General features: G+C 47.0%; 1 protein-coding gene across 3 annotated transcripts in view; it reads right to left on the bottom strand.

The window, feature by feature from the left end:
* RCOR1 (REST corepressor 1) overlaps positions 1-3,746 on the bottom strand; it is a 297,736-nt gene extending 293,990 nt beyond the window's left edge. The window contains exons 1-2 of one of the 3 annotated variants that reach the window (XM_069638105.1): positions 3,416-3,746; positions 3,263-3,319 (exon numbers count right to left, since the gene is read on the bottom strand). In XM_069638105.1, coding sequence (XP_069494206.1) covers positions 3,263-3,319; positions 3,416-3,578 — 220 coding nt within the window. In that variant the 5' untranslated portion in view covers positions 3,579-3,746. Of the gene's footprint in view, positions 1-3,081; positions 3,149-3,262; positions 3,320-3,415 lie in introns of those variants that run through there. The other 2 variants (XM_069638102.1, XM_069638103.1) reach the window with 2 other exon arrangements.
* Between the last annotated feature and the right edge of the window lie 21,642 nt (positions 3,747-25,388).

Below are 25,388 nucleotides of genomic sequence, written 5' to 3'. Positions count from 1 at the left end.
ACTAGAATTTTCAAGTGCGCAGGAAGAATATGCAAAGTGATTGATGCATGTGTAAATTTCTTTTGAAAATAGAAAAAGGTTGCAGTTGGCTTAAATCTAATGAGGTCCCTCGAGTCCCTGCACACCACTGTAGTGAAATACAGTCAAAATTCATTCAAATTGTGGCAACAAGAAATCAAAGTCTGACTTATTTTTGATGTTGTTACCACAATACTCACAGATTCTAATGAATTTTGACTGTACTTCAGTATATGGGGTGTACAGTGGACGCAAGGGACCTTATCTTTTGGGACTCTTCCTTTTCGCCTTGTGCCAGGGTGGTACCCCCCTGCACGCATACCAATGTATATACACAATTCACCTAGGCGCGCTACATCAGTGCCATTAGCTCTATTAAATCCAAACGATCTTGTAATGTTGCATGGTATGGTTTAATTTTGACATTCAGGGTTTTTAGTGGGACAGGAGAGTTGAAACGTTAATTTGGCCAATGTTCCATGTACACGAGACCCAAAAGCGAAATTCATATTTTCCAATGAAGCTTTGTTGTGTTCCATAGACAATGGCACGTGTAATCATTTGGTCAAAATAATCACTGTTCCTAGTATTTCATACTATTTCCTGGTACTTGGCTTATTGGTGCAGTTTCATGCCTTGTGCTGGGTAATAAGCGGGACTCTGCAGCTGTAGCTGGCGACTCGCTGACGTCGCGTGTCGGCAGCTAGCTTCCGGCGCTCGGGTCGCCGGATGGGTCCTGACTCCGGCGTGTCTGCGCGCCGGTCTCCGGGGCTCGCTGGGTGGTGTTTTCAGTGGAGGGGAGTGTGTGTTTATGGTGCGGTAGCTGGTGGTGTGCGTTGGTGGGGGGCATTTGTTTGCGGTGGGGTTGCTGGTGGTGTTGGATTGGGGACAGTCGGTGGTCCTGGGGGAGGTGCGGGGTGGTGGGAGCCTCGCCTGAAGCGCATGTGCAGGCGTACAGGCCGGGGTCCCGCGTGTCTGTGCGCCGGTCTCCGGGGCTCGCTAGTTGGTGTTTTGAGTGGAGGGGTGCGTGCGTTTGTGGTATGGTAGCTCGTGGTGTGCGTTGGAGGGGGGCGTTTGTTTGCAGCGGGGTAGCTGGTGGTGTTGTATTGGGGTAGTGGATGTTTGTGGTTGGGTAGCTGGTGGTCTGTGTGGAAGTGTGGGCTGTGTTGATTGGTGGGTTTGGTGCACATCATCCTTTTGGATGGGGAAGCGCCTGCGTGGGTCCGCCCACGCATTCGTTAATTAAGAAGGCGGCTTATTGGTGCGGCGGGGTGTGGGCGGGTCTACGTGGCTCTGTAGGAGTCATACAGTGCCTAAATGCCCGCAGGCTGTGAGCGCTTTAAAAATGTAAAATAAATAAAATAGACAGGGCTAAACCGATTAAGACAAATGATATGTTGTGTGGGGCTTTAACTGGAGGGGCGGGGGGCGGTGCACTTCCCGTGCTAAGGGCAGTCTCTAAATATATCGTTCCACGTGCCAAACGAACGCTGGAGCATCAGTCAGGGAACCACAGCAGCCAATTGTCAGGGGGCAGCGGGCGCTGCAAGGTGTCTGGCTGACGCGTTCCCATGGGGCGTCACTCTTCTCTGCATGCCATGCCTTGTGCAAAGCACGCAACTTCTGCCAGAAGCCTCGATGCACGCGAGGTAGGAGGAGTAACACTGCGCTCGGCACCTGCCGCCTTCTGCTAGCGAAGCCCACGAATGCATCAGCCTGCTGCCAGTCCAGGCTCGCAGCAGACGGTGTTCACCAATGCGGTGGGTGGGGTGGGGGCTACTGGACCTGTGCTTCGCTCGATCTCCGCGGATCCCAGGAAGAGCCGCCGAGTCCTGGTGAAGCCCAGACTCCGGCGCGGGCCTCGGGAAGGGGGCCTCTTCGGCGAAATGCAGGGCTTTGTGCTCAGGGTAGGCTCGTGGACAGAGGAGGGGGCATGGAACGCCCGTAGGAGTGCCAACCTCCCAGGATGGCAAGAGGCCGCGACAGGCGGCAGACTTCCGGATACGGCCAAGACCCACACGACATCCGTGTTCACGTTCCGAGCCCCCACTTCCAATGCCGCCGCTTTCTGATTCTGGGGTGTACCCCCATGCGAGAGCACCCCAGAAGAGGCCCGCGTAAAATGGGGAGACTGCAGACCCTCCGATTTCACACTTCACTTCTCAGAAGCCAGGAGACTATGTAAAGCGCCGAGCCTTCTTGGCGCTAGAAAGCAATAGATTATCAATAGGGTGAGAAGGCTTATAGAGTGAATAACCTGCCCTGGATGGGCTTGCGGGTGGATCAGGAGGGTGGGAAGGTAGGAAGGGATTCCAGTAGAAACAGATCAAGACACGAGGGTCTGCTATTACGCAGCCCACGTACAAATGGTACACGTGCATGATGGCAGCTAAATAGTACAGAATAGCCACCGTTTGCCCGAACACCTGGTAACTAGTAAAGGACCTCCCCCATAAAAAGTTCGTCAAATTCTCATAGCCCCGTCACCACCTGCCCCAGTCCCCCATATCTCTGCCCCCCCCCCCCCACTAGTTCGAGGCTACCATCAGCATTGGCTGCTAAGAAGCACAGCCAAACTGAAAACGTGTCAGGATACCCAAGTTTAAATGATTTTTATTTTTAAACACGTTAGCGTTGGAGACCACCGACCACATACACTGACTCTTTGGAACAGTTCGAGGCTACCACCTGATTCACCAACAGGTACCACAGTCACACGTAACATACATCAATACTGCCAGTAAAAGAGCGCACACCCTGGAATGTCGAGGATACCAGAACACACTACAGTACGTTCGAGGCTACCAACATCAGTCCCATGCAGACACATGGGCACTGAAAAGGAGATGCTGCGGGCATCTCTCCGAGTTCACTAAAGAACTGAGTTCTACCATTCACACCTCGGCGCGTTCGAGGCTACCACCATCCGCACCTCGAGATGTTCGAGGCTACCACCATCCGCACCTCGTCTAGTTCGAGGCTACCACTATCCTCTGTACCCCGTATGGTTCGAGGCTACCACCATCTACACCGAGTTCGAGGCTACCACCATCCACACCTCACCCAGTTCGAGGCTACCACGATCCGCACTCGATGTGTTCGAGGCTACCACCATCCACACCTCACCCAGTTCGAGGCTACCACCATCCGCACTCGATGTGTTCGAGGCTACCACCCTCGGCACCTCGGCTAGTTCGAGGCTACCCAGCTTCCCCCCAGAGGCCGCCGCCGCCGCAGCACTCACCGGCGTCATAGTCGGGCACCACGGCTTGGTACTGAAGTCCGACCCGCATGCCGCCACCTGCGGGGACAGAGACAGGAGAGGGGGGGGTTATAAGGGAGGCGCGTTCCGGGCCCCAGCCGCCGCCGCCGGCCGCCTGCCTCCGCCGCTTCTTACCGTGCTCGTCGTCGCTCCCCGAGCCAGAGCTGCCCTCCTCCCAGGGCCCGCCGGCGGGCGGGGGGCCCCCGCTGGGGGTGGCTAAAGTTTTGGTGTGGGCCGCGTGGTGGTGGTGGCGGACGCGGCGCTTGGCGCCCGCCAGGTCGGCGCTCTTGTCCAGCATTGTCCTTCCGGGGTGGTGGGGGCAGCGCCTCCTGTCTGGGGCCGGTGCGCGCGGCGCCGCTAACAACTTTCCCCGTCCATGGCTGCAGCCGGTGCTGCACGAGCCGGGCGGGGGCGCTGGGGAGCGCGGGGGGCGCGCGCGAGCCCCGTGTGCCCCGCCCCCTCTGCTCCGCTACTGGCCGGCGGGGCCGCCCCGGAGGTCAGTGCCCGCCGCGCATTGGACGCCGCGCCCGCCCGTCAGAGGCCGCCGGCTGCCGTTGGGCACGTATGGCTGCGCGCGGTCGCCGCTGTACGTCGTCTGAGGGAATTGCAAGGAGTACATGGCCGCGCAGGGATCTGCGCTGAAGGAGTTTCACATCCTCAGGAGCCGGGCAGCCCCCCACCCTTGTGGCCTGACAGTCCACACACCTCCCCCACCAACCACTTGCAGTGCTCCCACCTGGCAGGGACCCACCCCGGGGGTGCTTATGGGATCCTTTGTGGGGACTATTTCTCATGGAGGAGGGATACTCGACCAAGTCATCACACTTTCCTTGTGCTAGAATTAATACAAAGAGTCCAGTGGGCATTAAACTATGTAGACACACAGCACCCCAGGCGTGGGAGATTAGACAGCTGGTCTATAAACCTTATCACCTTCGACCTGCACACAACTCCCCAACATTTCAACAATGGAGGAAAGGGGACTGCCAGTCCATGAGATGTAAACAGAACAGCATTTATATGTAATAAGTCAGAGAAGCATACAGCCCAGTCAATAGTCAAATGCACCCCAAAGGCATACACTACCTCCAAACTGAGGTGCAAGACTCTCATCATCCATGGTGTGAGAAATACTTTCATCCATGACGTCAGACTCACACGTAATCACTCCGCTTGTGAGTCTTGCACCCAAATACTGCTCAGAGTGGGCAGCACACAATCACTCTGCTCAGGAGTGTTACTCAACGATTCTGCTCTTATGGGTGGCCATCACACTGCAGCTGTGCTGTGAGACAAGTGTGGGACACACCCTACAAGTATGCTCTTTGCATACCCCCCAGCTCCCCATTTGCAGGGCGCCACCCGCCTTGCTAATATTTCCCCTCCCCCCAGGTCCGTTTGGCATCCATAAACTTGAATGGGGTCGCCCTTCTCAGGGACAAGGTGTTCCCGAGCAGCTTGACCCCCACACAAGTGTATGGAGCCAAAGTATGGACCGGGCCCCGTTCACTTCAATGGGATCACCAGCCAAACACAACTGATTTCAGCTGCCTAGGGGGCGCAACAGGTTGAGGGGATCTGTGTGAGGCGTGCAGCCCACACCACACAACAGTGCTCTGAAATCTGAGACTGCCAATGACTGTCCACAGAAGACCAGAGGTGTGAGTGAGAGTGCACCCCAATGACTGTGCTCAGAAGTGAGACGTGTGCGTGCACAGTGAGTGTGCTCTGAGGTGTGAGACCCCCGCCCCAATCAGTGAGTGGAGCGTGCAGGGAGTGGCTTCTGATGGCGTGTCTCTCTCCACACACCTCAACGGACGTGGTGTTTAAATGGACTCACGGGGTCCCTCAGCCCCTGGCAGACCAAGTACCCCCTAAACACACTGCGTAGGCTCCCCTGTTATTAATGCACGCAGTGTATGTATTCCCCTCTCGTTGTTCCCTGGTGCCCCTCACCCAACTAAATGCCCCCCAGCATCATTCACGACAATTCATACTACATTGTGAAGAACAGTGACGTTTCATTCAAAATGTCTTTTATGACGGTTTCCTCCAGACAAATAACACACATGTACGCGTGTATGTTGTATTTAGCTAAAAAAATATATATATTAGAGTTTAGACCGAGAGAACTGTACACTTTCCAGAAAACGTGATGTGCGTGCACGATGCCAGCTAGCCTATCACCCGGGTGGGGGGGTCCGTTGTTTTTCACAAGGGCTCTCCAGGGTCGTGGCAATTACTGTTTTTTTTTCTCTCTCTCTTCTTGAAAATTGCCCTCCCCTTCCTGGGGACTCTCTGCTTCCTCTTCCACCCCCCCCCTCGTTCCCCCGAGCACTGCTGAGCATCACACTGAGGAGTGGGGACTGACTGCCAGCCCAGAAGACCGGCCTGCGCCTTCTCTCAAACCCCATCCTTGGCGCCGTGTGTGCAGTGCACTGTACCTGCAGGCCCCGCCCGTGAACGCCAAGCGTGAGCTGCGACAGGCATGCTGTCACACACACCTGCTGCATGCAGCCCCGGTGGGAGTGCGTGGGAGGGTAGCGGGCGTGCCTGCGGGCTGCTCCACAAAACACACGTGCACGGTAGGGGTAAAGCGAGGCGACATGCCAACACACGCAAAGATGTAAGGACGGGTACAGGAAGCCGTGCAAGGGTCTCTGGTCCCATTGGTATTCAGAAAGCCCCTTTCTGCTCCATTGAACTGTTTGGTGACACGGCGTGTCTTTGGTATTTAGCAATTCATGTGACGGGCTCATTCTCTGCTGTGGGCATGTGAACTGCACATCCCTTACCTTAAAAACACACACACATTCATAATGTGCTTTTAAATAGTGTTTCATGTCGGATTTCTCTTGTTTTTAAGCGCTGTACCAACAGGATGACAACCCCCCCTTTTTTTTTAACATAATCTACATGATTTTGAATTAGAAGCATTCCCGCACAGTCATCCCATAATAGTCAAAAAGCTACTAACAACAGCCGCCCGAAGCAAGCGATAGAAATGTTAGAACGTTAGCTGCTTAGTGCTTCTTGTCGGAGTACTCCCACTTCTAAGCGCAGTAATACAGTGTGCTGTTTAAAGAAATCAATTAAAGTACTAAAAAAGGCAAAAATCACACGACAGGCAATGTAAGCAGTAATAGCTTCAACCAGGCAGGACCCTGACCCACATTGGTAATAATGGACCATTATTCGAAATAATGGACCGATCGGGCAGTATGAGCAATAATGGACCGATCGAGCAGTACACGGAACAATGGCTTAAGATGACCCATGAAGTAATGTGGCACCTTCAGTGGGACAGGCAACTTAGTTATGGCTTCGTCTCCCCCCTCTGTGTTACTGCTACGAGGGGGGTGGGGTGGGGGGTTAATACATCCCCACCGCCCCCTTCTCTGTCAAGGACCCTGGTCGTTTATCTTCAACGGACCCGGTGGGGTTCAGGGGTGAGACGCCAACTTCAGCCGTGCCCTTCCCCTTCCCACCCCCTTGAAAGCCATGCTGTCAGAGAAGGCCAGCACTTTTCATATTTGAGCCCTGAAAACATGTCTCCTGAACCTGCCCCCACAATCGGACCATACCCCTTGTCCCGTCCCCCAAAAATTCAAAACACAAGTGGCGTCCCTGCACTATCCCGTTCTAATGACGTTTGCTAACTTTCCAAGCAACCCTTCACCAGATGTCAAACATGCGCCGAATTCTGTCACGGGCCTCCCTCTGCCGTGGCCTCTCCAGAGACGGGATGACCTCTGACCTGCAGTCTCTTATTACAGGACAGTTGAAAGGCCAGTCTCCTTAGTGCAGGCGACGGGCCCCCGCAGCGAGAGAATTGAGTGCACGTTATTAGTCAAGTACTGCAAACTGCCCCAGCTGGTGTGTCACAGTCAGGTGTAGGCAGCCCACCATCTACCAGTGTCACTGCAGTTCAGAAAGATGTTCTCTTAAATAAACCATCTTTGCAGTGCTTTCAACTCTGCAAAGCATTCATTACCCAACCCGAAAATTCGCAATTCTCAGCATTAACTAAAGAAATGAGTGCAATCATTTAAAACGAATCTACCAAAGTTTTTCATGATCTTTAGATGAGTTTTTAATCATAACATGGGATGAAATTGATTCAGTTTTCTTTTTCCGCAAAAAATTCTAATCAATTAAAGCAAATAAAAAATAAATTAAAAAAATCAATCGGAGGCGACACTTAAAGCAGTGAACGTGTTTAGAAGTTGATCATTAGAAAATAGTCAGGATAAAGAAAGAGAGGAAAGTAGGGGACAGGAAATCGAATGTTCAAAGGCTCCAGCTGGGCAAAATAATACAGCATAGTCCAGGAGGCTGGCACTGGTTGGCATTAACATCCAATGTAAGATTTTCTTTATATTGCCTTCCATTAGTATTTTCCAAATCGTAAATAAAATCGATGTTTAAAAAAAAAAAAAAGAATTCATTTGACTGTAAATGCTAAACTGCCCTGATCTTGCAATGTAGCCATTGTCATCACACTACCCTCCCCCCCCCCCCCCCCCCGGGAGCTGGCATTAATTTTATAGGGCATCCTCCATTCTTAATTTTAACAATCCCACTCATGGCTAAAAATCCCAATTCTATATATTTAAGCGGCATGGGTGTAGTTTTGGGCAAACCTTGTGCTGAGCACCAGAATTTGCCTTCGATTTTTTTGCTAGGACAGCTGCCATATTATAAGTCCACGCCTGTAGCCTATACGTTACCGTGTGAATGAATTTTTGCTCAAACAATTTAATATCCAGTTGTAACGAATAATCTCCCATCTTGCGGTCTAGACCTTGCAAGAAAGCACTCAAAACCAAGGATTTTTTTGACCTCGTCGCCCTCACTTTTCTAATTGATTTGTCAGAAAATATATCCAATCCTAAATACTTTATTTCTTCTAGTCGCTGTTTGGCTAAGAGCCATGCCCGTTCAATGGAATTTTGCATAATCCTTTTTGTCATCAAGATCATCATTTCTGATTTATTAGAGTTAATTATTGAAATGTTTTTCTGCAAAAAGAGCACAGGAATCCAATGCTTGTTGAAGACCTACTGACGTACAGTCACAACTAATATCATCTGACTATGATGAGGAGGAAAATTGATGTTTGCCAATTTTGGAGAACAGGAGTGGGCCATTTTGAGACTAGTTTCCAAACCTGCAAAGTAGATGTGGAAAAGCACAGGGGCCAGGACACACCCTTGCTTCATCCAACATCGGTAGTCAATGTATCTGCAAGAGTATCTTTGGTGTTTCGCCGTATTCCCACTAATGTGTCCTCAGGAAGCCTTTCTGTGCATCTCAGCCAGGGGGATGGTAGGCCTTTCTCTTGTAATTCAGAGATAAGATATTTACGACGAACTGTGTCGAAAGATCTAGAAAAGTCAACGAAACCTGAAAATAGGGGAGGTTCTCCCTTATGCTAGCCCTCCTTAGCCAGTGTCTTTACACTCATTAAGCTATGCATAGTATCGCACTTCCCTCGAAAGCCTATTTGAGCCTTAATTAAGATTGAAAAATTCAAGGACTTTCCGCAGCAAGTGTGGGAGTGCAATCAATCGATATGCTGCTGAATCTGATCCGCACCCCCCTTTTCGAAAATGGGGATACCGATTCTGTCCCTGAGATGCGGATAGTGCACGTTTCCCATATTTTAGTAAAGAGGGGACAGGGATAAGCGGCCCATTTTTCAGCCTGATGTACCAATGTTATGTTCGCTAGGCCATCCGGCCTGGGAGCTCTAGAATTAATTCCCTTAGAATTCATTGGTAGTTCTGCACCTACTGGTGGCAGGAATTATAATATTAATATTGTTATATATTGCGTCATGCTACATATAGGTACAATCACCCAATTTAATGATACTCAACTTCTGTCTATTGGTAAGTTTTCTGCACATACACTGAAAAACAGAATACAAAGTTATAACATCACATTTCACGAACCCGGTCATGTGACCTCCCCCCCACGCATCTTTCATAATGATGCTCAATTTTTCGACCTTGGAAAAAAGGAAGGGCTACACCAGACCTACTGAGATTCCATTTTGCAATCGGCAGACCGCGTCAACATCTGAGGAGAGCGCTTAACTTGTGAACCATCCTCCACTCATTCTTTTTTTCATTTTGGAAGGACCATTTTTTCCTCGACTTATAGGGTGAGCAACATGACTATTTACAAGTCTCTGTTGCGGCCTCCACTACATTCCCAGTCCACTTATTGACTGCAGCGCCCACTATCTGCCAGTGTAAAAGATGGAAATGGCCTAGAAGTGATTGCTTAGGATAACGTAGGATCTTATATCCAAAGAACCACACTGGGCTCTAAAGATAGTAAGACGCACCAAGGAAAAGTGAGCAAAGCATTCTTGGTATTAATCAACATATACTGGAATCCGCTAGCAATGGGCACCAGAGGATCTCAGAAGTCATTGACGAAGCATGTAGTCTAGGCAATTTATCAATAGTTCTATGCAGTGATCTGAACTTGGTCTATCATAACAGCAATGAAAAAATCGACAGAGACAACCCGACAATACTAAATCCTTCAAAACGGAGAGGCTTAACATAGAACGAACTGATGGATCGTAGAGACCTCCATATGGTAAATGGACACTATGAAGTCACCAAACAGTGTCAGCCTACTGAGTAGATATATGATATGATAGGTCGTGTATAACAAGCTTAATACCCAGAGGTTCTAAGTGCGGACCCGGGGATCGAACCTGTGTTGCTCTGTGTTGTTTTGCTTCCAAGGCGAGCACGTTGCCTTTGAGCTATCCTCCCGAGACAATCCTCTACGATTGAGTATGTGTTCGTTTCAAGAGACTTGACATGTGCCATTGATTCCTTCGAAGTCCTGCAGACAAATAAAAGTGATCATTATATGTTAAAACTACTGTGGAAAGGGGAGATTGAAAGAAGTGATGTTAAAATGACTGTGAGGCTTGCAATTGAGAACAAAGGGGCTGCCTAAGAATGACGAAAAAGGATGTAAAAAAGGTAGTCGCACAGTATGCGGAAAATAAACAGAGGATATATTGTGTCTCTGCATACATTAATAGACTATACCTCAATTTTGCAAACCTTTCTGATAAAAAACGGAAAAGGACTTATTCCTCCAACCCGACACCCTCAGGCTTATGATACCCTGGAGGAAGAAAAGCAGGAACTAAGGAGATCCTTCAGATTCGCTCTACTGGGCAAATCAGCAGATAAGCACAGAATGATCAAGACCTTGAGAAACAAGTATGAAAAATTGGCTGAAAAGCCATAAGTATGTGCTGATTCAACAAGATGCAGAAAAAATGCTGAAGGCTATTGTAAAAAAGAAAGCAAATGAGGTTTGGAGTTTGATCAACTCCACAGAAGGTTGTCAAAATACATCTCAAATAAATGGAGTATCGGAGGTGGAAGGGGCCCAGCCTTTCCGAAACGTATACGCAGACCCACAAAGGAATTTTACTTGAGATAAAATCAACGTGGCTTATTCCTTCTGATTATGATGATATTATACAGCAGATAAAACAGTCCAGCTCATCAAGGGCACCTGCTCCAGACGGCCTCTCCAATGCGATCTTAAAACAAGACCAGAGAAGTGGGCCACACTGATATGTCTAATCTTGGAAAACATAAGGGCCGTAGGTCCACACCAGAATCATGGAGATGAGCAATTGTGGTGCCTATATTCAAGAGTGGCAATAGCGACAACCCAAACAACTACCACAGTATTGCCCTCTTGGACGTTATGGGAAATATATATGTAACAATACTTTTAAAGATACTTAACAGCTGGGCACAAAGTGAAGGCCATGAGGACGAATTTCAGATGGGCTTCGTCAAGGGCTTGGGAACTTCCTCTGCCATTTTCCTTCTTTCTGTGTTGAAAGATAACGCGGCTGTGAAGAAGTGTAAGATCTACCTGGCGTTTGTTGACTTAGCAAAGGCATTTGATAGCATTAATAGACGTTGCCTATGACTTAAGCTGTCTATCTGGGGCTGCCCATATGATCAGATTGAGCAACTCCGAGCCTTGCATTCAGAGACATCCTTGAGAGTGTGCCTTAAACAAGGGGGTCTGCTGACAGAGGTAATAATATCTCGAGGGGTTAAACAAGGCTGTCCTTTGGCACGAGACTTTTTAATCTCTATTTCTCGGATTTGGGGACCTACATGGAAGACATGAGATGTTTTCCACCAAAGATTGGAGGAACTAAGATAGGTCAACTCCTATCTGCTGATAACCTTGTGCTGCTGGAACATACTGCAATAGGGCTGCAGGGACAGTTGAATAGACTGTACGAGTATGCCGCAGAAAACGATTTGGCAAATAGGGGAAAATCAAGATCCTAACCCTGGAAGACTCTCACTGCAGGAAGTGTCAAGATCATGTCTTACCTTAGGGCTTGGTAACGAAGCCTGGAGACGCGAGCAACTTCCTGTCCCCTGGGTAGCCACCGCAACATTGAGCTGGTAACAGGAGCATGGGCTCTGCCCAGGGAACTGAGAGTCAAAATAATGCGGGAAAAACCCTGACGGGGAAAAACCACAGGCAGGAATAGATGGTCCAGACTGGTTCCACTTGAAGAATGGGAGTCCTACAATGGTGCTCCAGATGGAATGAGCTCCAGAAGGGCTGTTCAATGATAGGCAAGTGTAAGGGTGTCCCCAATTACGATCACACCAGAAAAAATACACCCCTCTAGTGAAATAAGGCCAAAAAGCGATCTTGTTAGGATAACAAGTTTAATTTTACAAAATGAAGATGGTAGCAAAGGACTCTGCTACCTGAACGGTCTTCTCCCATCCTTCTTCCGTTCCTTCCTGCCAAAGTGGTGCCAGGCAGGGGTCTATATAGACCTGTCTTGCCATGGTGGTGTGACTGGATATGGGCCATGGCTTCAGGCCAATCCGTCCTTCTTCCATACCAGGGATGCTCCAAAGCCTTCTTTTCTTCGGGGTCAGCGGTTTTGTCAGAGCATGCTGTTGTACATTTTGCTACCTTATGCAAAAACACGCTGCAGCTCTGTAGACTTTTACACACCTTGAGGCGTAGCCCTAGCAAAAACTAAACATTTGTATCAAACATTTTCATTAATTCTATCCATATTTCACTCGTCCTGCTAATGTTATCTGGACCCTGCAGGTTCCCCCACACTTAATACTGATAATATGCCCCATTCTGCATTTTGTCTCACAGAACATGCTACTCCTATTGTTAGCCTGCATGAACCCCTGACAGACAGTAGACAGCTTTTGAGTCTGTTTGTTTGCTGCCTGTGCTAGCCTTGGTGACAAACTCCCCAGAAGCGCCAGTAGTCAATTTTCATATCTCACAGGTCACATTCCTTAAGGGAAGGATGGGGAAGTTTGACTCCTCTACTGCACTAAGTTTTTACAATGCCTAGGACCTCACATCTATCCAGCTAATAGTTAATTGCACCTTATATTTAAACAATAGCTGCCTCCTTCAGTGCCTTCCCATGCCTGTGTATGTGAATATATTTGCACGAGAGAGCCTTCCCAGTGCCCCTCCTCCTAGTTCATTATAGCCCCTAAATGAGTAATGAGCTCATTCCCACTCGACATATTTACAACCCCATAAATATCAGTTTGAGTTTCGCTGTTTATTATATGGCAAGATGTTTAGAACCCCCAATTGATACCATCATCTTTGCACTACTAGGTACTACATTGGCACAACATTGGAGCCCCAGTTGGCACATGCAGAAGAGGACCAAGAAGAATATGATAAAAGGCACCAGTAATTTTAATGCTGCGCCCAGCCATGACGGGACCCAATCAAAGGAAAGCGATAGCCAATACGTGTTCTGAACTCCACCTTTTTTCTTCATTTGAACACCTAGATTGTGCACTGCCTCGATGATGTGGGATAGTGACACATTCTCAGCATCCTCCGGGAGTACAAAAGTGCAGCAGCTGCTTCTCAACTATTTACACACTCCTCCTTCTATGGCCGTTAACAGATCCAGCATGTAGCAGTTTTGCATCGTCATGAGTCTCAATGCACGGAGCTCTACTTTGATAGCATTACACCCATTCTCTGTACCATTGGCGATCTGGACTAGCTCCCATCAGATGATCTGCACCCACTTGGCGTTAGCAGCTGCTTGTACCCCAGGAGCCAAAAAGGATGAAAAGAAAGTCTCTGCTGAGCTAAAAAGTCGATACTTGTCAGGTATTCCTCTGAGCAGTGCAGGAGAGTCTTTTGATATATAATTATTATTATTTTTATTTATTTATTTAAAGTGTGTTATGGGTGAATTGCAGACTTTTCGCACTAACATATACAAAAATACACATTTACATTTATACATTTACATTTATACTCCCATAAACTTTTAAAATACATAATAAAACAGTTCATAAAACTAACCTCATATAAAAACCCAGTGTTAAAATCAATCTTAAAGGCTATCACCACTGATGGTCGTAATTGTTTTACAGATTTCTTCCCATGCATGCTTTGCCGCTGTTGGCAATACTGATGAATCGGCCCCAAACAAGCAACTCCAAAATGCATCAGAAGTAGGGTCTTCTTATTTCTCATACGCCTCCTCATATGTGGTTTCTAGCATTTCACATTGTGTTAAAACATGTCTTGCTGACTCTATGTTTTTTCCACAAAGCTGCATAACCTTTTGCGCCGTGGAATGCCTCTCCATGCTCCGGTGTTTTCTAGCACCTTGATTGTTTGGAGTCTGACTGACAGCATGAACTTAGTCATTGCAGGGTAAGGTTTTTTTTTTAATCAAGTAAGGATTGGGGCTACTTGAGTCAAACGATTGCCTGACATATTCACAAAACATTTTTCGCGCACCAAGTTATGTCAAAGCTGTATCTATGTCATGGGCCCTGGCTTTTGCGGGAATCTTCGCCAAGTTAAATTCCAACCATGTCTTTGGAATTTGTGTGATTCCAATATTAACCATATCATTTGTCACTCTGATTTCTAAGTCGCTGAACCATTTGCTTGTCTCATTTCTGCTTGCATGCTGGAGAGTAAGCGAAAGTAAGCTATCAGGGACAGCCAGTTCATACTTTATCTTTGCCCATAGGTTGCAAGACGCTACTGACCATACCATGCCCAGAGAAGATAGCCCGAGTTCTAATCTAATCGCCTGGATAGGTGTGCTGGGGGTAAGCTTAACATAGAATGAAGAATCTTTCCCTCTAGTTTACCAACAGCTTCTACCCACTTCCAATGGAAGACCTCCAAGGCATACATAATCGTAGGAATGATTGATACTTTGTATGCTAGTATTTTTGCTTCGAGGCATCTCCTCCCCCTTGGGCATTGATCGTCTTCCTTAGAACTAACCATTTCCTCCAGGCTTTTTGGGTTACCTCTTCTAAGGTAGCAGCTGCTGGAAACCTTGCCCTTATAGTAATTCCCAGATAGTGGTAATTATTGATGGTTTCCACTCTCTCTCCTCCTAACCACCAATGATTGTGTTTGTTGACAGAAGCCGTTCCCCCCCCTCCTACGCCCGAGTACCATAATTTCTGTTTTGTTGATGTTAGGTTTCAAAACCAACTCTGATGAGAAAGTGGACAAATCCAGGAGTGAGCGCTGCAGGCCCACTTTAGTCCTATCAAGGATCACAACAACATCTGCATAAGATATGCATACCAGGCCCTTGTTCCCGTATTGTGGAGGGGTGTTCAGTACTTTCATCAGCCTTCTTGCAAGCAGGGAGAGGTAGATGTTAAAGAACAAGGGGACTAATGAACACCATTGCTTCAAACCCCTCAAAGTAGGGATAGTGTCTGATAGAGCCCCGTCCTGTGATAGCCTGATTTTAACTACTGTGTCATCATACAAGGCTTTTATAAAATACAGCAGCGAGGGATCTATTTTTCAATCCTCTAGCATGGTCCACAATTTCCCTCTGTAAACGCTATCAAACGCGGACGAATAGTCCAAGAAGCTAGTGAATAGGGCCATCCCCGGTTTAGCTTCTAGGTCAGCGATCAATGTCAACAGGGTCCAGATTGGGTAAGTTGTCGAACACCCCTTTCTGAACCCCGTTTGGTGGTAGGTAAGTATTCCATTTTGGACTACCCAGTCCGTGAGTAGTTCCAATAAGATATTAGCCAACACTTTCCTACAACAGTCCAGCATTGCCAAGAGTCTGTAGTTTTCCGGACTTTCTCTCTGGCCTTTTTTAAAAATAGGAATTAAGATGGCACATTTCCACCACGTCTCGGGTATAACCCCGGTTTGACATACCTGTAGATACATTTGTTTCAGCGTACTTGGCCAAAACCCAGGGTCACCTTTCAAAGTCAAATTGGTTAGGCCATCAGGGCCGGTAGCACTATATGATTTCAGTTGTTTAATTTTAGCTACCAAGTCAACTCATTTAATGTATTCTTCCACCTTGCTGTTAAACATTGGGCGGGCAGTCTGAAGTAGATTTTGTGGGCCATGGAAGGACCTTTTAATGAATTCTATCCAATTTGATTCTGTTACTGGGACAATTTCACTCGGACCCATGGGTGTACCCTGCGCCTTCCCCAACCAGTTCCTTTTTATTTTACATCATTTGTTCTTATTAATTTATTCAAATACTTCCACCCCTCATCATCAAAACATGCCTGGTGGTTGTGGAGCCATGATTTATAGCTATTCCTTATGGATATGGTCAATTCTTTAAGCTCTATGGCTGACCCCTAGTGGGTTCTTTTCAATTTCTTAATAGCAGAGTTTAGTTCTTTCTTTTTCCTGGCAATAAGAGGGTCAAACCGGCATGTAGGGCGGGTTACACTTTTATTCCCCACTTTCTTAAATGATGCAACTTCAGCTGTAACTCTGCAGAGCACTTCAGCCATGATATCCTGCACCCTAGTCCCCTCCCTAGACACCAGTTTGTTTCTCAAGAGTGCATTATGTTTGGCCATCTTTCTGGGAGTCCAGCGTAGGCGGGTACCACCAGAGTTGACCTCGAGTTTATCTCTTAAGTGGGTTTTTGGCCTCAAATTGTTTTCATATAAATTGGTAATTAGCATGGCGTGATCACTGGCTTTTGTGTCCCTTATCTCTGGAATTAGAGGGGCTGACTCCACTTGTCTATTCACAAAGATGAAGTCGATCCGTGACGATGTTTTGCCATTGGACCAGGTGGTGCTTTTTGCCACATTACCCGGTTGAATTGGTTTGAGATCAAATTCCACCATGGTTCTCGTCCTCAATCTTGCTCTCTGAACGCCCCTTGACCTATGATTTACCTTTCAGCTGCGCTTCCCCAATTGGGTTTGGCAACAGTCCACATTGAAATCCCCTGTTGTCGCTACCACCTCCCCCCCCTTATATGTTAGTTGCCATGCTCGAAGTGTTCTGATCAAGGTATCTCTAATTTCAGTAGTCATGGCCCCTCTCGGGGAGTCATACAAAGTCGATCCCAAAATATGTAGAGAGCTGTCATTAAGGTTCAAAATGGTATCTGCCAAGAAGTTTGTGTTTGGGGGACTCTCCATGCATTCCACCATGTTAAGCCAGGTTTTGGCCCCTATACACATGCCACCTTTGGGTCTACCCACTACCGGTTTTTCTGCTAATCAGAAAATCATTGTATAACCATCTAATGCACAAGGCTCACACAACCATGTTCTCTGTAGACAAAAGCAAGACATGTCATTCATTATCTGCAATACATCAGCATTACATAAAAAACAACCTGTGGCCTCTAGAGTTCCATGATAATATTGACAGCCCCTCGTGACCGTTCTGGTTCTTCTGTCAATAGGAAGTTGCCTGGATCTCTTCCCAGTGACCTTCAGGCCTCCTAACATTTGATTTTGTAGTAGTTATGTCAGGGTCCCCCCCACCTTTCCCCATATGTAGTTTCTTTGTGGGCAGTCAGCTTCTGAGTGGTTGGAATGAATATGTGCATCTCAAATCCCAGTTGGTTCAGAGCTTCATAATTCTTGCAAATCCTGTCAGTCACCACGGGATAGATGCAAGTCATTACCACCCAGTTGTCCACACTGTCATACTCAGGCAGGTCTAATGTATCATGTACAATAACTCCAACAGCCACTTTCTATTTAGGAACGGGCTGTTTATTGTTGCATTGTTTTCCACCAATTTCATGTGTATTAAATCCGCACACCACCGTGGATCTTTGGTTTGCGACTCTTTAGTGTCAGGTCTTGGCCTTAGGTGGTGCACTCGCCCCGCCCAAGTTGTCGGGGGTTCTATTTCCCCTCCCTCCTCCACCGTGTTGCAAGCGGCCAATTGCTCCAGGGGCTTTTTTATTAACACTGATGGCCCTGCCTTTTGTCCCGTGTGTGAGGGTTTCGTCATACACGGTTCAGTTGGATCAGGGTGATGTTGGGTCAACGGTTGTATTTCAACCACCTCAGGGCATTGCTGGACCCCTGTCCGCTTGGTCAGGTCATATGGGTCTTTGTTGATAGGGTGGATTTATGGTTTTGCGATCCATCTGTCCAACAGGCATCTGAACTGGATTTGTCTGGTCTCCCCTTTCGGGAAAGTGTTTGTCACTGTGGTTAGGGCCTTACTGTCATGAACTCAAGAGACAAATAGTCAGAAACCACTAAACTCTACAGATGGACAGTCCTTGAAGACAGGAAAAGCCCCCCTGGGAACCTTGTCACCCACCGCCTGACAGTACACAGGTACGCAGAAAGACAAACCCCCCCAGAGAAACCCTCTGGGGTAGAAATCCCTGTACTGGATTGAGAGCGCTGGTCTGCGATGGATTCCAAACTCTGACTCCCGGGTCCATGTTATTCGGCTGGACAACTTCTCATGATGATGTCTTCATGAAGTCTGCATTAGTGAAAATGACACAGGTAAGTTGCTGAGGTATTGAGAGAGAGCGTGTAAGAAAGAGAAAAGGAGGTAATGATACGCACCTGTATTAGTAGAGATAATTCTTCCTGGGTAAATGGGAGGTCCTGTCACAACTGTAAGTTAAAGGACAAAAGGAGGAATTAATACAAAGAATTCCAATACTTGAAAATTGAGGCGTATCGATAATTGCAACCTACTGGAAGTAGCATGTAACTAGGATCAAAGATCTACGATGCAGGAGTCACGTAGAACTTGCTGGGAAAGTCGGGATGATTCATGATAGTGGATTCACACAAACTGAAAGGTAAGCAGACGAGTAACTATCCGTTCTACCTACTGAAGCTTTGAAGAAGGAAATGAGCAGATAATCCTACCTTGTCTCACAGAGACGAGAGACGCAGAAGGAAGTTCCCCACGGTGGTGGCGAATGTTTGCCGTACAAATAGGGCTGCAGCATATGATGCCACGAAGGAGCAGACGTGACCGCAAAGATTTGTAATCTATAAGAATAGCAAATATTTTAGAAAAGAATACAAATAGAGGCAGAAAAGGACTGCTTCCTAGTGAGCGTACTTACTTAAATCCCACCACGTGACTGGAAGAGCGAAGAATCACAGGATAGGCTGGAACAGGCAGTACAGCCTTGCAGGAGCAGGACACACAGGTGGCCATCTTAGGTAGGGCAAGTGACACCATATACCTATGTCCACCACAGCGCCACAATGACCAATGCCCATAATGGGATGCAACACTTACCCTTGGGTTGGCTTTTCTGTTTAGGTATTTGCTCTTGCTTGTCTTTCTTTTGTGTTGTTTCTTGCTTCTTTCTCTGGTCACCAAAGGTCTTTACACGTCTATATTTTCTTGGCGGAGTTTCGGGAGCATTCATTAATGATAGTTCTGCGCATAACGCCCCACTGTCTGATTCTGCGACCACATAGGCCCTGTCAGGCGGGTTTTCTGGGTGATGATGTAAGTGTTCTGGAATGGTCGATCTCATGCTTGTCCCACTCAACAGGGGATGTGCCTTCAAGTTTTTCAATAAAAAAAGAATTTCTGACATTTCCTCTCTCGCTGTTTTTTGTTCAGCTGCCACTTTAGCACATGGTTGGAAAGGGCTTTGATCTTAGATTTGAGTACCTCCAATCCTTTCATCATGCCAAATGGGGGAGATTCCTCCACCAGGGTCCCGCTTCCCCTTACTTCTTCTACTTCACATGCCGTGCTAGACTCCTCATCGTCAGTCTTGTCTATGGCTGATTCGGAGGAGGTCAGGAAGTTTTGCAAGTCAGGGGTGGCTGATAGATTTGATGACAACTAATTATTGGGCTCTAGGTCACCCGGCATCATGGAATTCCTTTTCGTCACTTTACATCATTTTAATAAAGAGCCATTATTATCTATAGAAATAATAGAGTCCTGTTCTGCTGAACCAGGGCAAGGTTCCGTGAAATGTGGGGCTTCGTGTGGCTCTTTTTTAGACAGAAAAAGGTTTTTATTTTTTGTTGCTAGTACTACAGTGGCATTGTGCTAATACAGGCTGACTTAATTTTCCTCTGGGCTATGTTTGCCCCACCTTCGTTCACTGTTGGGCTTTGGGCCATTTTCCCCCATGTCTTCATATTTAGCGGGTAAGTTATTAATCTCCAACCCTTGGTTTCACTTTTCAAATGGGGGTGGTCGGGAGCGATTGTTAAGGGATAACAGCGTTTAGAACCACTAGCTAGGAGAAGTGCCCAGGACCAGATTGCAGTTGGAAGTTACACGTGATCGTGAAGCTTTTCTTATTATTGTGGGTCAGCTGACAGTTCTGTCCCTTAGCAGCCGCTAGAAAATACAAGGTGGCTACCTTACAGCATAGCACCACCAGCACTCCCACCAATGATGGAGCGCTGAAATTCGCTCGAATTAGGTGCCGCAGTTTTAAATTAAATGAGTTATTCTGGTGCCATAGCACTTGGTTTTGGGCTCGCTCACCCTGCACCTCCCCAGCTGAACACAACCAAACACTTCTGCAACACTGTGCTAAGCTACCACGTAGCCAGAGGTTTTTGTAGCCTTGCAGACGTTCGGAAGATTAAAGGTACAGTTCACAGTTTTTTCACTCTCTCATAACACCGTTAGTGGAATTAGATGTTGTGTTCCACATAGGTCAGCTGCGCCACCAAAATGCAGCCTTTCCCAAACAGCCAAACACTTCTGCAACACTTCCACTGCCACTTCCACTTGATATATAATTCGATCTCTTCATTCTTCTCAGCTGTTGAAATCGTTCTTTCTCTAGCAGCATACGAAATTCCTGTGTGATCTGCAAGTCTCTCTCTGCTTCTTTAGGTGCTGGAGTGGCTGTTGGCACATTGACAGGCATTTCTTTTCCCTTCAGGTGTTCTTCCAGAATTACTAGTAGTACTGACTGCAGGGTGGCCAGTGAACACTTGCCCCTCCAGGATAATGGGAGGTGCAAGTCGGCTTGTCGGCCACAAACCCAGTAGTAATCCATCAATGCTGCTATACCTTTTGTCATATCAGGGATCACAAGAGTGTGGTTGCACTGTGTGTTTGCGCCAATGGGAACTGTTCTTTCATTGCTAAAACAAAGTTCATAGTCCATGTCTCTAAGTATTCGCACTGGCTTTTCCATTGTTGCAATCCTTGTCAGCCTTGTGATGTATTGGGACCATATCTGCGCACACATAGTCTCTACTTGGGCTATTGTTTCTTTGCTGTACTCGATCAGAGCATCTGCCGGGCACGTCACTGTGGTGCCCTGCCATTTGTTGTTGACATGTGAGTGACTTCCCAAGGAAAAATATGGTGCTTGTAACACTTGCTTTGTTTTGTATTGCCATTGCAAAGCGTTGGGTCTAGATGAATGCTCTTTAACTGTACGCTGTGTGTCTGGAATGTGTCCTTTATCCTACATAGTGCAAGATGTACCAAGCATTGTGCCTCTATAATTGGCACTGGATGTGGAACTAAAACCTCAGGGGCCCCTGACGCATGCAGGATGAGTGCACCCACGTAACAGCTTTGATTCATCACATTCCTTCCTGTAGTACGCATATCAGAGTACCAGCTCTTAGACGACTCTGAATGCTGAATGTCAGAAATGGCGTCATAGCCCAACCGCTTATATAAATCATACGTCATTCGTACTTCCCATTTTATTCATCTAAGAAAACATGTAGGGGTGACCGGCAAAAAGTGAGACATTGTTTGATTCTTTTTTATCATAGACATATTCATACTAGCATTGTTTTTCTTTATATGTAACTGTCCATCCTCCCTTTATATGCCCACGCCAATATAACAGGCATACCTTCATACACTCTGACAACCACGACCAGTGTCACACAAAACAATATAGTACCAAAAAGCATAATACATAATTCCTAGAACCAATTCCATTTATCTTAACATTATCTCTTCATAACACAGAGGTTTCAACATTTTGGTCAGGCATACTTGCTTATCCCTGGAAAGGAGAAAAAAGGCTATTAGGGAAGAAAGAGACAGAGGGAGAGAGAGAAAGAGAGTAGGAGAGAGAGAGAGAGAAAGAGAGAGAGAAAGAAAGATATAGAGAAAGAGAGAAAGAGAGAGAGACCCTTTTCCCACCAGGGACGACAGGGTTCTAGACCTTCAAAAATTGCACAATCAAAAAATAGAAAAAAGATAAAAAATAAAAGAACAATAAAAAAGAAAAAAGAAAAAAAAGAAAATCAGGGGTGTGCCACTGCACACCACCCTGTCATGGATTCTTTACTAAACATTTTCTTCATCAATTATGTCCTTAATCTATCAATTGAGCTTTTGTCTCAGGTGCTCTTTGGACATCCGAGAGATGTACCCAATATCGTAACTCCTTCACGCAGACGGCGAGAGGCGTACAGAACACCATCTCATATGTACCTTGAAACCTGGGACTGATCAGCTCCCTGGTAATAATGGTCTTGTTGTAATATGGGCAATGCTGTGTGTGGAACTGTGATCTCACTTTCTACAGGGGTGGTCACTATCCCCCCCTTTTCCATGCACCACTGCCACCCCTGTGTGCCTCCATCCCGTCTCCTGGTCTATTGTTGATGACCTATCAACCTATAGTATAGCTCCTTCCATCAATGCACTGTCTCTAGATTTAGATTTACCCTCCTCTTCACCCTCGTATGTAGCACAGTCATGCATTTTTAGGTCATCATCAGTGGATGCCTCTGTCAAAAATGTGGCGGAATTCACCATCCTACACTTTACTATATAAATCTTAGGTTTGGATATTATAATCTCATATGCAGAGGATCTCTGAGTCGTCAAGGTCGATTTAGAATTTTCCAAAATGGAGAATAGTGAATGTTCCACAAACAAAGTAACAGAGCACCCCATGACAATCATGGAACTTTTCTCCATTGCAAATGCAGCTGCTGCGAGTGCTTGTTCACACGCGAACTGTCCCTGCATGACTGACTCGAGTGTCCCAATATAATAAGCCAATGGCTTGTGGCCCATTGTGCTCTTTTGAGTCAATACTGCAGTCATGAGTCGTCCATCAGAGTGGGAAAATAAATAAAACTCTGGTGTATAATTCAGAGTTGCTAAAACAGGGGCGTGCAAATAGCTTCTTTCAAGTCCTCAAATTGTCTATTCATTTCTTCAGTCCATTCCAATTGACCTTTTTTTGTGTTCTGTCCTTCTCTGATACTTTTTAACAGCAGCTTGTGTAGGCTGTGTAGTCTTGGATCCATGCCATACAATAATTACATAAACCCAAAAACTGCTGCATTTCCTTGACAGTACTGGGCCTAGGGGTAGCCCGTACTGCTGCCACCCTATCTGGTAATATTTCTTTCCCGTTTGCAGAAGTAAGCTACCCCAAGTATAATACATCCTGTTGACAGTATTGTAGCTTCATTTTATCTGCCTTGTACCCTTTGTGAGCCAGCAATTGCAATAATGCAATAGAATCCTTCCTGCACTGCTGTTCATTTTCACTACATACCAGCAGATCAACCACATACTGGATGATCATGCTAGGCACCTGAATATTTCCCAGGTCGGCATGCAGCACTCTATTGAAAATACTCAGACTTTCACTGTACCCTTGAGGCAACCTTGTGTGCTCAAAGCACTGTTGACCTTGCGTAAACGCAGTGAGACACCATGAATCAAGGTGTAGTGGGATTGAGAAGAACACATTCTTCAGATCCACCACTGTGAAGTACGTCACTGTCTTGGGAATGCTACATAGTATAGTTGCCAGATTTGGAACTACCGGAAACTCCTTCTGCACCATGTCATTAAAAGGACGTGGATACTGGATCATCCTCCAACTACCCCCTGTTGCTCTCCTGACTGACTATATGGCCGTTTTACATGGGGACATGGATAGCACAATGATACCTTGCTCTAATAGAGCATGAATAGTGCCTTTTATCCCTTCCTCTGCTTCCCTTGACAACGGGTACTACCCCATCCTCGGGAGGACTGCTCCCGACTTCAACGTATCCTGCACTGGGGTCACACCTCTCAGTAACCCAACATCATGTGGATTAACAGTCCATAATTGTGCTGGCACATATCGCATGTCCTCCTCAGAAAATAAAGACAGGGTCACCACTGCCGTTAGGGGGCACTATACCTTACTATACTGCACCATGATATTACAGGGGATGCAGATTTCCAAAATGATCTCACTGTTTTGCTCTCTATACTCAAATAGCTCCTCATCGGTCATTTCCTTCAATTGTACTGTCGGATCTACACATAGTACCGTGCACCACTCGCACCCATACTGATCTGTTCCAATCAGGGCTACTCTTTTGTCTGACACTACTAGCCTTGTAAATCTAATGAGAATATTGTCCCCGCCACCATCTCGGGTGGCACCATAGGTCGGAAAATAAAATATGTGGGCACTTGCCAACATTTTGTCGCAATTTGAGACACTGCTTTTGCTAGTATCTTGATGCCATAGGCAAATATGTCCGGGACCACAGGAACCTCACAGACTACTGGCTCCCTTGCCATTGCATTATTTATTACCATTGCACGAGCTACACACATCCCTGGAGTCGAACACACTACCCCTTGATATGTGAATGATATAGTTACATTTAGTTTACTGATCAGATCCCTACAAAACAAGTTAACAGGGGAACTCTCTGAATATAACAAGGGGGCTTGTACTACCTTCCCTCCCACTTTTATATACAGCTCCTCTGTGTATGGAACCATAGAAATAGCCCCAGAGAAACCCTGTGTGTCAAGAGTTTTACCTGATAATGAAAAGTTCCCCTCCATAATGCATGATTTAGTTGCACCTGAATCTACCATAGATATAAATTGCTTGTTTCCTATTTCCGCCTCAACCAAGAGTTCCTCTTCTGGGTGTGCGGTTGTCAATAGGATTGGACACCCAAGTGCTCTCCGTGGGCTGTCCTAATCAGAATATGTATTTGTCCCGGGGAATGAAAAAGGACCGCCCCCCGCCATCGTAACTCCTTGGAACGGGGCGCCCATTCTCCTTGCAATCCTGGTAAACTTTGTTCCCTGACCCTCACCCTGCTGTGGTTGTTGCCCACGTTGCCCTTGCCTGTCAGCCCCACAAGGGAACAGATTTTGAACCCCTTGCCCAAATTTCTGGAGTCCCATTCCTTGAGGCCCCTAGAATCCCTGCCCTGGAGGTGATGGCCCATAATGGAATCCCATCCCAGGCCTGTTCCTGCATTGCCTTGCGAATTCCTCCTCTTCCCCTTGTTACTCCTTCATACTGCCACTGTGGGGTCCTGTCCTCCCACCCCATTGTTCCTATCCTCCTTCACCCCATAGTGCCGCAATTGTGGAACTCACAATTCGTTGAGTGTCTCCTGTCCTTTCCCCTGAGCCGGTGCCATCACCGGTGCTTGGATGACAACCTTATTTAGTTTCTTTTCCGCTAGTTTTGCCTCGTCCGTTGGCCACTTCTGGGCGGTCTCCGTTTTCCGCTCCTTGTGTCTCTTACAATGGTGGACTATTATGCTTTATATCTCTGCCCACCCTTTGGCTTCAGCTCCCACAATTTTATCTAGTGCCTTCTGGACCTTTTTTGATAATCCCCTCTTTACATTAAAATAGAAAAATGGTGGAAGGCCACCAGGGGGCGCGCAGGCAATGGCTGCCTGAACGTGCTGCTCTCCCCGAAGCCAGGCGTCCAGCGGGATTCGAGCCCCCCCCGAGACCCCCCCGGCGGGCCCGACACGGCGGACGAAGCGGGTGAACCCCCGGG

This window comes from Ambystoma mexicanum, chromosome 14 (genome assembly GCF_040938575.1).
Source record: "Ambystoma mexicanum isolate Mex_15411 chromosome 14, UKY_AmexF1_1, whole genome shotgun sequence".
Classification (NCBI taxonomy): Eukaryota; Metazoa; Chordata; class Amphibia; order Caudata; family Ambystomatidae; genus Ambystoma; species Ambystoma mexicanum.
The sequence above is the reverse complement of the archived record's forward strand: the minus strand, read 5'-3'. Positions and strand labels throughout refer to the sequence as shown.